General features: G+C 45.4%; 1 protein-coding gene across 1 annotated transcript; it reads left to right on the forward strand.

Annotated features, from left to right (window-relative positions):
• The first annotated feature begins 1,072 nt into the window (after positions 1-1,072).
• Positions 1,073-12,925, forward strand: LOC149439174 (uncharacterized). Its single transcript, XM_089659362.1, has 4 exons — positions 1,073-1,220; positions 4,910-5,227; positions 7,727-8,047; positions 12,184-12,925. Exons 1-4 carry the CDS (start codon positions 1,172-1,174, stop codon positions 12,342-12,344), a joined length of 849 nt encoding a protein of 282 aa, XP_089515488.1. The 5' UTR covers positions 1,073-1,171; the 3' UTR covers positions 12,345-12,925.

A 12,925-nucleotide genomic window follows, 5' to 3' on the forward strand; every position in this document is an offset into this window, starting at 1 on the left:
CATTATTAGTATAAAAAAAACCCTAAAAATTCCAGTATCTTTCCCGCCATTTGTAAACGCTATAACTTTCACGTAAACCAATTAATTTACACGTATTGGGTTTTTTTTTAGCAAAGACATGTCGCAGAATGCATTTTGGCAGAAATTTATGACTAAATTTGATTTTTTAATTTTTTTTCACTGGACACGTTTTATAGCAAAAAGTCCAAAATATTGTTTTGTTCCTCAAAATTGTCAGCCTTTTTTTTTATAGCGCAAAAAATAAAAACCGCACAGGCGATCAAATACCACCGAAAGAAAGCTCAATTTGTGGGAAAAAAAAGATGTAAATTTCATTTATGTACCGTATTGCATGACCGCGCAATTGTCCGTAAAACTAGCGCAGCGCTGTATAGCAAAAAAATGGCGTAAATTGCAGTATCTAATCCATAGTTTGTAGACGCTATAACGTTCACACAAAGCAATCAATATACACTCATTGGGATTTTTTTTACCAAAAACATGGAGCAGAATACATTTTGGCCTAAATGTATAACTAACTTTGAGTTTATTATATATCTTTTATAGCTGAAAGTAAAACATATAATTTTTCTTCAAAATTTTTGTCCTTTTTTTGTTTATAGCGTGAAAAGTAAAAAGCGCACAGGTGATCAAATACCACCGAAAGAAAGCTCTATTTGTGTGAAAAAAAGGACGTTCATTTCATTTGGGTGCAGCATTGCATGACCGCGCAATTGTCAGTTGAATTAGTGCAGCGCCAAGTAGCAAAAAAGAGGCGTGGTCATTAAGGGGGGTAAATCCTCTGGAGGTCAAGTGGTTAAGCCATGTATCTACAAAGGTAGGTACTGGAGCCCTTGCCCTTGACGATAATCTACAGATCTTTAGAATTAATATAAAAAAATATAGACAATCATGGAAAAAGGGGAAAACTGCATAAAAAATATAATATAAGGTAAATAATGACTCAAAAATATGAGCGAACTATATTATGACTTTTGGTAGAACATTTGAAGTCCTAATTGCAAGTTTAGTCATTTCCTTCCTGTTTTTGATACTTGAGGTCTCACCTTGTTACCGGATGGATTTTAGTGGACAGACGTGCTTGCGGGTTGGTTATTAAAGCTGCATCGCTTCGTAGGACGACATTCTGAAAGCGAAGAGCAAGGACAAAATGGAGAGGATGATCTTATCCGTGATAATAATCCTTCACCTTCACAATGGTGAGTCACTGCACATGGCAGACGTTGCTTTTTAATATGCCAAATAACAAGCTGGTTTATATAGATGGATGTACAGTGAAGGAAATGCGTATTTGCTCCCCGGCTGATGTTGAATGTTCGCCCCTCACACAGAAATGATCGGTCTAATAATGGAATGTTCGGTGTAACACTGAGAGACAGAATACAACAACAAATTCAGCAGAAATGCGTCTAACAAATGATGACTGATCTGCATGTTCATGAGGGAAAGAAGGATTTGATCTCCTATCATTCACCAGGATTTCTGGCTCCCAGGTGTCTTTCATACAGGTAACAAGCTGAGATTAGAAGCAGTCTCTTAAAGGGAGTGCTGCTAATCTCATTTTGTTACCTGTATAAAAGACACCTGTCCACAGGAGCCATCAAACCATCACATTCCAAACTCTCCACCATGGCAAAGACCAAAGAGCTGTCCAAGGATGTCAGGGACAAGATTGTAGACCTACACAAGGCTGGGCTGGGCTACCAAACTATGGCCAAGCAGCTTGGTGAGAAGGTGACAACAGTTGGTGCAATCATTCGCAAATGGAAGAAACACAAAACAAGTGTCAGTCTCCCTAGGTCTGCTGCACCATGCAAGATCTCACCTCGTGGAGTGTCAATGATCATGAGAACAGTGAGGAATCATCTCAGAACTACACGTGAGGATCTTGTCAATGATCTCCAGGCAGCTGGGACCACAGTCACCAAGAAAACAATTGGTAACAACACTACGCCAACAAGGACTGAAATCCTGCAGGGCCCGCAAGGTCCCTCTGCTCAAGAAAACACATGTCCAGGCCCATCTGAAGTTTGCTACTGAACATCTGAATGATGCCGAGGAGGACTGGTGGAAAGTGTTGTGGTCAGATGAGACCAAAATCGAGCTCTTTGGCATCAACTCAACTCGCTGTGTTTGGAGGACGAGGAATGCTGCCTATGACCCTAAGAACACCATCCCAACTGTGAAACATAGTGGTGGAAACATTCTGCTTTGGGGGTGTTTTTCTGCTAAGGGGGCAGGGCAACTGCACCGCATCAAAGGGACGATGGATGGGGCAATGTGCCATCAAATCTTGGGTGAGAACCTTCTTTCCGCAGTCAGGGCATTGGAAATGGGTCGTGGATGGGTGTTCCAGCATGACAATGACCCAAAACACACGGCCAAGGCAACAAAGGAGTGGCTCAAGAAGAAGCACATTGAGGTCCTGGAGTGGCCTAGCCAGTCTCCAGACCTTAATCCGATTGAAAATCTGTGGAGGGAGCTGAAAGTTCGAGTTGCCAAACGTCAGCCACCAAACCTTAATGACTTGGAGAGGATCTGCCAAGAGGAGTGGGCCAAAATCCCTCCTGAGATGTGTGCAAACCTGGTGGCCAACTCCAGGAAACATCTGACCTCTGTGATGGCCAACAAGGAATTTGCCACCAAGTACTAAGTCATGTTTTGTGAAGGGGATCAAATCCCTATTTCCCTCATGAACATGCAGATCAGTCATCATTTGTTAGACATGCATTTCTGCTGAATTTGTTGTTGTATTCTGTCTCTCAGTGTTATAATACACCGAACATTCGATGTTTAGACCGATCATTTCTTTGTGAGTCGGCAAACCTTCAACATCAGCCGGGGAGCAAATACGCATTTCCTTCACTGTATAGATACATAGGTTACAATTCTTTGGAGCTCATTAGCAGAGTGCAGAGTTCGGGAAGGGGGGGGTTGTTGCACACAGTGTGCAGAGTTAAGGGGTGCGCTGCATACAGAGTACAGAGTTCAGGGGTGCAGTGCATACAGAGTGCAGAGTTCAGGGGTGCGCTGCATACAGAGTGCAGAGTTCAGGGGTGCGCTGCGTACAGAGTACAGAATTCAGGGGTGCGCTGCATACAGAGTGCAGAGTTCAGGGTTGAGCTGCATACAGAGTGCAGAGTTCAGGGGTGCGCTCCATACAGAGTGCAGAGTTCAAGGGTGCGCTGCATACAGAGTGCAGAGTTCAGGGGTGCGCTGCATACAGAGTGCAGAGTTCAGGGGTGCGCTGCATGCAGAGTTCAGGGTTGCGCTGTATACAGAGTTAAGAATTTGGGGTTGTGCTGCATACAGAATGCAGAGTTCAGGGGTGCGCTGCATACAGAGTTCAGGGGTGCGCTGCATACAGAATGCAGAGTTCAGGGGTGCGCTGCATACAGAGTGCAGAGTTCAGGGGTGCGCTGCATACAGAGTGCAGAGCTCAGGGGTCTGCTGCTTGCAGAGTTCAGGGTTGCACTGTATACAGAGTTAAGAATTTGGGGTTGCACTGCATACAGAATGTACAGTTCAGGGGTGCGCTGCATACAGAGTGCAGAGTTCAGGACTGCGCTGCATACAGAGTGCTGAGTTCAGGGGTGCGCTGTATACAGAGTGCTGAGTTCAGGGGTGCTTTGCATACAGAGTGCGAAGTTCAGGGGTGCTTTGCATACAGAGTGCAGAGTTCAGGGGTGCACTGCATACAGAGCATGGAGTTCAAGGGTGCGCTGCATACAAAGTGCAGAGTTCAGCCTTCTTCCACAGCTGCTTACCTCTGAATTCCACATCCACTTTACCCTCAATCTCTGCATGCATCTCCCCCACCACTGCTCCATCTTCTCCCCCCCTAAAGGCTCCACCATCTTCCACATGTCTAACTTTTTGTTGCTGTATTAACCCCTTGCCCTCTGGAGGATCCTCCCCCCCCCCCCCTTCCTGACCAGGCCATTTTTTGCGATACGGCACTGCCTTAATTTAACTGACAATTGCGCGGTTAATCGGTTTAAGTGAAAGTTACAGCGTTTACAAATGGCGGTGTAGATACTGGAATTTTTTATTTATTTTTTACTAGTAATGGCGGCCATCAGCGACTTATAGTGGGACTGCGGGACTGCGTGCGGTGGGGGATCTGACTTGGTGTCACTGACATCCCCAGTGACACCAATACAGTGATCGGTGCTAATAAAAAGCACTGACACTGTACTAATGGCACTGGGCAGGAAGGGGTTAACATGAGGGGCGATCAAAGGGTTAACTGTGTGCTGTTTTACTATGGGGACTGTGTGCATGTTTCACTGTAAGCACACTGCTTTGTATGGCTGTGCTATGCAGAGCCATACAAAGCAGTGTGCAGGAGCTGACAGGGGAGAGATCTGCATTGTTTACATACAGGTTTCTCCCCTGTCGGAAATCCTTAGCGATCACTGGGTGCCGGCGGGGAATCACCAGCCGGGACCCGGTGATTGACAGCCTAGGCCGCGAATGGCAGCGCGGGTAGGGTGTGCACATCCTCTACCTGGAACTGCAAAATCACGTATATGTACGTGATTTTGCGAACCCGTGTCACCCAGTGACACCAACACAGTGATCAGTGCTAATAAAAAGCACTGACGCTGTACTAATGGCACTGGGCAGGAAGGGGTTAACATGGGGGCGGATCAAAGGGTTAACTGCGTGCTGGGTGTGATTTGCTATGTGATACTGCATTGTATGGCTCCACCTACTGGCTGGATATGAGACTAGAAAATACTTCAATTATTTATTTTTTTTAGTCATGACCAAATTAAGGAAAGAAAATATACAAAAAATACAATACACTCCTTTAAAAAAAAAATTGTCTGTTTTTGACTGTAGTTGTCCTTTAACTGTTTAACTTTTTTTTTTTTACCATTAGGACTGCTTGGCGCGTCAATCTGTGGAGAGTCAACATTTCTATCGAGTACTATCGGAGGGCAGGTGACTCTATCAGTGGACAACACCGAGTTCAGTTCCATCAACTGGCTTACAAAGGATGGGAAGTTCCTTGCCGAAACATCACCAGGTGAACCTGCCGAGATAGGGGACGCTGAGTACGAAGGAAAATTAAAAGCCACAGTTACTGGATCTTTAATTATAATGAACCTGACCAGAGAAGACCAAAAACAGTACACGGCGAATGTGCAGAGAATCGCATCGGGCCAGTGTCTTCAGAGGTTTCATCTACGAGTGTTTGGTAGGTCATTATCACTCTTTGGGGAATTCGGTGAAGGTGGAGTCAACTGTTCTTGGTCCACGTACCCTACAGTCAAGGGATGCACATTAGATAACAATCCTACGGTCAGTTTGGTGATGAGTTCGAAATTTTCTCAAACTGAAGTGAGCATAAAATGATTGCGGTTTTGCGTTTTATTCAATTTTGGCAAAGTCCTCTTCTAATTTCGCCTTGCAACTGCCAAGAGATATTCGAGAGGAACATCTTCGTAAATTAAAGCTTTCCACCATAAGTGGGAAACCTTTAAAAAAAACCTGATCATTCCCTGCACCAGACTTAATTTTTAGAGACGTTCAGACGCTTTCTCTCACACTAAAGCTTTGGCCATGTGGCCACCATTGTCCGAGTGTTTGGTAGGTCATTATCATTCTTTGGGGAATTCGGTGAAGGTGAAGTCAACTGTTCTTGGTCCGTGTACCCTACAGTCAAGGGATGCACATTAGATAACAATCTTACGGTCAGTTTGGTGATGAGTTTGAAATTTTCTCAAACGTAAGTGCACATACAAAGGTTGCGGTTTTGCATTTTATTAAATTTTGGCAAAGTCCTCTTCTAATTTCGCTATGTAACTGCCAAGAGATATTCGAGAGGAACATCTTCGTAAATTAAAGCTTTCCACCATAAGTGGGAAACCTTTAAAAAAACCCTGATCATTCACTGCACCAGACTTCATTTTTATAGAAGTCCAGACACTTTCTCTCACATTAAAGCATTGGCCATGTGGCCACCATTGTCCGAGTGTTTGGTAGGTCATTATCATTCTTTGGGGAATTTGGTGAAGGTGGAGTCAACTGTTCTTGGTCCGTATACCCTATAGTCAAGGGATGCACATTAGATAACAATCCTACGGTCAGGTTGGTGATGAGTTCGAAATTTTCTCAAACGTAAGTGAGCATAAAAAGGTTGCGGTTTTGCGTGTTGTTACATTTTGGCAAAGTCCTCTTCTAATTTCACCTTGCAACTTCCAAAAGATATTCGAGAGGAACATCTTAGTAAATGATCTGGTGTATTCCCTGCACCAGACCAGAGAAGTCCAGCCAGACACTCTCTCTCACATTAAAGCATTGGCCATGTGGCCACCATTGTCCACCCGTAAACCTTCATCAAGCTGACAATGGTTTCTTGTTTCCTGATGTCTTTGAACCAGTGAATGGCTTTTTTTTTGGTCGAAGAACTCCATTCTTTAACCCATTAAGCCATTTTGAAATATCCTAGACTTGAAGTTGTAAAATCGAGCTCATGAGCAAGTTGACATTTTATTTAGTCAGTGATTGGCCGTTCAGTAAAAAGGATCTGGGTGGCTGTAGACCACTTTTGGACCACTTTTGGACCACTTTTGGTCTACAGCCACCTTGGTGGTATCCCACACAGCCACCACAGTGATTCCTCTGGGGAGCCTGGCGCAGCAGTAAACTGTCCACACAGGTAGTGAAGAAGAAGATCGAGGAACATCCACTACTACTGTACCTGGGGAAGCAACCCGTGCTTGTTTAGCTGCAGAGGAGGTCAATGAAGACATTGGGGGGTCTAATAGGCCCTTGACATCTTCATAAAGAGGACCTGCCACCTACCCATGCTATCACAAAGGGGGCTTGCCTTTGAACAACCTAAAACAAAGAATTTGGTTGGTGTTCCAATCTACGATGTGGTTCTGGTGGGCTATGGGACCAACAAAGAGAAGGCAAGTGGTTGGCCTGCAACTTTGATCTCTTAGGACAAGTTTCCGGTAGCCTAAGCTTTCTGAAGAGTGGCCCACGGTGGGGTGTTTGACAGGCGGCATTATGTTGCCTCTTTACCACCTGTTTTAACCCTGGAAACCCCTAGAAATATGGAGTGGCCCCACTTATAAGCGGGGAAGGGTCAATTTTGTATTCCCCCATATCCTTGCCTTTGCAGGGGGGCAGCGATTGAGGCGTAGTAAAAACTTTAAAAAAATGATATTTTTACGTTTCTACCGCCCTCTGAAAAACAATCAGCGTTGGATCTCGCTTCAGAGGGCTGGCAGGCATTCAGAAGGCGATCGTGCAGCCTCTTGAATGTCTGTATTTCTTTTTTTTTTTATTTATGTCTTAATAATAATTTTCTCAACATACCAAATGTTTGGCTGTCAGTTGCAACATCTCCAATTGAATGTAATGGAAATGCCTCCTGCCAAATTCTGTAAGGTGGGTCACAATTGCTGTGGCAGCAGCATGTGTACTGGCTGCAATAGTAGACGTTAGCTGGGGTGGGGCATTAAAACCTCAGCTCATCCACCTGTTTTTACCACAGTCTGGTGTGAAAGAGCCCTTAGACACATTTCCATTGGACCCTCACTATTATAAGTGAAGTCCAGGGGTTGAAGTAAATGAGAAATCCTGGTTGTCCATTGTTTTTTGGTCATTCCCCTCCACCATTGCCATCATAATAAAGTGAAATTTCTGGTTTTCCTGATCAAACGCTGTTCTGATCCCTCACCAGATATACCGACTGTGGAGTCCTGTGCGGGGCAGACCAATATATCTTCTGAGGAGGGAGCAGAGGTCACTCTACCTGTGAACTGGACCGGCTTTGAGTCCATCACTTGGGTGACTGTCCAGGATTTGGTGCATTTTGCCGTAACCAAGCCAAGGCAACCTGTTGTGATTCAGGATGATCGATTCATAGGACGACTGAATGCCACCGCCAATGGCTCTTTAATCATCACCGGGCTAACCATAGATGACCAAGGAACATATGGAACCTATGTGGTGACACCAACCTCACAGGAATGTGCCCAGCTCTACAACCTCAGAGTCACAGGTGAGTTCCTGTAATGCGCTGAAATATATTGTATGTCCATAAAGAAGACACAAACATGCAGTTAAAGCCCAACTTCAAACATTTTTTTTAAAAATATCCCCTTTAAAAAAAAAATTGGTCTGTGCTTTGCAATATTCATTTTCAATCCAGCCCTGCCCACACGGAAGAAAAATATATTTGAAATATATTTTTAAAATATTCTTCCCAAATATATTGACATATAGTTGAAATGCTACAATTGTGGCCATATTCAATATATTTAAAAAAAATAAAATAAAAAAAAATATATATATATATTATATATATATATATATTGAATATGGCCAAAATGGCCAAAATCCTGACATGTTTCGTGCGATAGCACGTTATCAAAGGAAACGCACGAAACATGTCAGGAAGTTGCTCTCAGTGACTCTGCCACATGGATCCCTCATCTCCCCAGATGCCAATAGACTATTGAAAGTGTAAGTGTCACTACTATTTATATTTTTTATACAATTTTGAATAAAAGCAGTGTTGCACTATGGAACTGTTTGTGCTTGGGGTCTTTTTTCTCTGAGCCCACTTCCTAAGGAGCCCTTGGGATGACATATTAACCACTTCCAGTCCAGACACTTTCCCCCCCTTACAGACCGGACACTTTCCCCCCTTCCAGTCCGGACACTTTCCCCCCCTTCCAGTCCGGACACTTTCCCCCCCTTCCTGTCTGGACACTTTCACCCCCTTCCAGTCTGGACACTTTCCCCCCCTTCCAGTCCGGACACTTTCCCCCCCTTACAGACCGGACACTTTCCCCCTTCCAGTCCGGACACTTTCCCCCCCTTCCAGTCCAGACACTTTCCCCCCCTTCCAGTCCAGACACTTTCACCCCCTTCCTGTCTGGACACTTTCACCCCCTTCCAGTCCGGACACTTTCTCCCCCTTCCAGTCCGGACACTTTCCCCCCCTTCCAGTCCAGACACTTTCCCCCCCTTCCAGTCCGGACACTTTCCCCCCCTTCCAGACCGGACACTTTCCCCCCCTTCCAGACCGGACACTTTCCCCCCTTCTAGTCTGGACACTTTCCCCCCCTTCCAGTCCGGACACTTTCACCCCCTTCCTGTCTGGACACTTTCACCCCCTTCCAGTCCAGACACTTTCCCCCCCTTCCAGTCCAGACACTTTCCCCCCCTTCCAGTCCGGACACTTTCCCCCCCTTCCAGACCGGACACTTTCCCCCCCTTCCAGACCGGACACTTTCCCCCCTTCTAGTCCGGACACTTTCCCCCCCTTCCAGTCCGGACACTTTCACCCCCTTCCTGTCTGGACACTTTCAACCCCTTCCAGTCCAGACACTTTCCCCCCCTTCCAGTCCGGACACTTTCCCCCCCTTCCAGTCCGGACACTTTCCCCCCCTTCCAGACCGGACACTTTCTCCCCCTTCCAGACCGAACACTTTCTCCCCCTTCCAGACCGGACACTTTCCCCCCCTTCCAGTCCGGACACTTTCACCCCCTTCCAGTCCGGACACTTTCCCCCCTTCCAGTCCGGACACTTTCCCCCCCTTCCAGTCCGGACACTTTCACCCCCTTCCAGTCCGGACACTTTCCCCCCTTCCAGTCCGGACACTTTCCCCCCCTTCCAGACCGGACACTTTCCCCCCCTTCCAGACCGGACACTTTCACCCCCTTCCAGTCCGGACACTTTCACCCCCTTCCAGTCCGGACACTTTCACCCCCTTCCAGTCCGGACACTTTCCCCCTTCCAGTCCGGACACTTTCCCCCCCTTCCAGACCGGACACTTTCCCCCCCTTCCAGTCCGGATACTTTCACCCCCTTCCAGTCCGGACACTTTCACCCCCTTCCAGTCCGGACACTTTCCCCCCCTTCCAATCCGGACACTTTCCCCCCCCTTCCAGTCCGGACACTTTCCCCCCCTTCCAGACCGGACACTTTCTCCCCCTTCCAGTCCGGACACTTTCTCCCCCTTCCAGTCCGGACACTTTCTCCCCCTTCCAGTCCGGACACTTTCCCCCCCTTCCAGACCGGACACTTTCCCCCCCTTCCAGTCCGGACACTTTCCCCCCCTTCCAGTCCGGACACTTTCCCCCCCTTCCAGTCCGGACACTTTCCCCCCCTTCCAGACCGGACACTTTCCCCCCCTTCCAGTCCGGACACTTTCACCCCCTTCCAGTCCAGACACTTTCCCCCCCTTCCAGTCCGGACACTTTACCCCCTTCCTGACCATGGCAATTTTCAGCTTTCAGCGCTATCACACTTTGAATGACAATTGCGCAGTCATGCAACACTGTACCCAAATGAATTTTTTACCATTTTTTTGAGACAGATAAAGCTTTATTTTGGTGGTATTTATTCACCGCTGGGATTTTTTATTTTTTTTGCTATGTAAATGAAAATGTCCCAAAAAATTTTTTATAAAATTTTGCAAATAAATAATATTTCATCATAAATCTTTGCCAAAATTTATTCCATTATCTTTTAAGTAAAAAAAAAAAATCCAAATTAGTTTATAGCCAAAAATTATAATTTTTTAAAAAAAATTTTTACATTTTTATTTTATTTTTTTATATTATTTTTTATTTATTTATTTTTTTTACATACTGTCACCCTAGCAGTCAAGTGTCACCATGATGACACTGTACTACTTGTGGGGGGTGATGAAGATTTTTTTTTTTTTTCTTTTACACATTGCTTTTACACCCATATAGGATGTAAAAGCAATCATTTCTCTTTCTCTCTGTCTGCATTCTTGCACTCATTGAGAAGTACTGAGTGAGCTGTGATTGGTCACAGCTTGTCACATGGTACAAGCCTGTTGTGAATAGCCTTGTACCATGTGACCTCTGTGATCATTCACAGATTTCACACGTAGTAAGCAATGATGTCAGAAGTGACATCTTGCTTACTACTTTGCATGTGATCACTGATTGGCCAATCAGTGATCACATGATCGGGACCTCGTACAGAGGTCCCGTCCGACGATCGGTGTTTCACTGTGTCCGGAGGACACAGCGGGCACCGGATCTAGTACTGTACATTATAATAGCAATATAAACAAAAAATAATATCACAAATAATAAAGTTGAAGCCCAGTTTCAGACCTCCCCTCCTAGCCTTGGAGATTTCACTTGTATTTTTTGATACATTTTTTTTTTTCAATACTTGCCTCTTCAATAAAGGTTCTAGCTGGTCATATGATGCACAGAATCTTCTTATTCCTCACCTGTTCTCTGATAGTCCCCAAAGACACCAAAAGCCGTACTGAAAACATGCCTCGGAGCTGTTCCCAGCAGTCCAGAGTGACGTGATGACGTGCCCCAAAGCTGAGTGTCTATAAAGCTGACCAAAACACAGGGAAAGGGTTGTTCAAAAATTTATCTTTTTTGTTTGTTTGATTTTCTTCCTGTTAATGGGGACAAATTAACGCTCGTTTTTTTCAAATTGGTGGAGCAAACGTTTCGAGGCTCAGGTTAGAACATTTTTTTTTTGGTTTCTGATCTGAGAAAACACAATTCCAACAGAGAATGTGGTATTGGGGGTATTGAAAAATTGATTGTACTGCTGTGTGCCATGGTAAGACATCGCTGGTTGAAACTGAATGTTAAAATTAGAAATTTTGGCATAGCCGGTGAACAAAAAAAATCATCCGAAAATTGAACGTGTCCAAAATATTGCCAATATATGTCTGACGTTGGTTTTTGTACCAACATTCAAATGGGATTCCACCATTGTGTGACCACTTTTATTCCCTGGGCCCACGGGTAGTGGGTTGAATGACAATGAGCATCATTTAGCCCAGAAGATGACTGACGCTGGAGCACGGTACTATATGTATGCAGGGGAGAGTGCGAAACAGGGGTGGACTGACAACTCATGGGGCCCCCCGGGCAATAGGGGATCATGGGGCCCCTGTGTCCTCGCCCGCATTCAAACCACACCCACAAAAGCCTATGAAAGGTATCAGGGGCATCTCATGGGGCCCTCTAATGACCCCGGGCCCTCAGGTAGTGCCCGAGTGCCCAAATGGTCAGTCCGCCCCTGGTACGAAAACATATTTTTTTTACAGGGTCTGGGCTATGTATGAGAAAAATACTGGAGTTGGGCTTTAATGTGTGATTTTTCTTTTCCATTTTCAGGATTCAGTCAGACAAACACTCGTAAGGATTACACCAAAGAGAACACCATACGGCTGGTGATATCTGCCTTTGTGTTTTTGTTCACTTGCTGTGTGCTTGCCCACCACATAAAGACTGAAGTAATGAGTCCTTCTACTGACGCTTGTGACCACTGGAGATGAACTAAAGTCCTCTAGGAATTGGCCTTTAAGGGATTTTTTTTTAATTTTCTGGATTCAATCAAATGAAAACTACATGACTGGTGATATCTGACTGAGTGTTATTCATTGCTTTGCTTTGTTCTTACCCATCACACAAAGACCACAGGGACGAGTCCTTACCCACCACATGAAGACCAAAGTGAGGAGTCCTTACCCACCACACGAATACCACAGGGACGAGTCCTTACCCACCACATGAAGACCAAAGTGAGGAGTCCTTACCCATCACACGAATATCACAGGGAGGAGTCCTTACCCATCACATGAAGACCAAAGGGAGGAGTCCTTACTCATCACTTGAAGACCACAGGGAGGAGTCCTTACACCCCACATGAAGACCAATGTGAGGAGTTCTTACCCATAACATGAAGACTGCAGAGAGAAGTCTTAACCCATCACACGAAGACAGAAGTGAAGAGTCCTTATCCACCACATGAAGACCAAAGTGAGCAGTCCTTACCCATCACATGAAGACTGAAGTGAAGAGTCCTTACCCATCACATAAAGACTGAAGTGAAGAGTCCTTGCCCATCACATGAAGA

Source organism: Staurois parvus, unplaced genomic scaffold, assembly GCF_062004578.1.
Source record: "Staurois parvus isolate SC_StPar_1 unplaced genomic scaffold, SC_StPar_1.0 ptg001150l, whole genome shotgun sequence".
Classification (NCBI taxonomy): Eukaryota; Metazoa; Chordata; class Amphibia; order Anura; family Ranidae; genus Staurois; species Staurois parvus.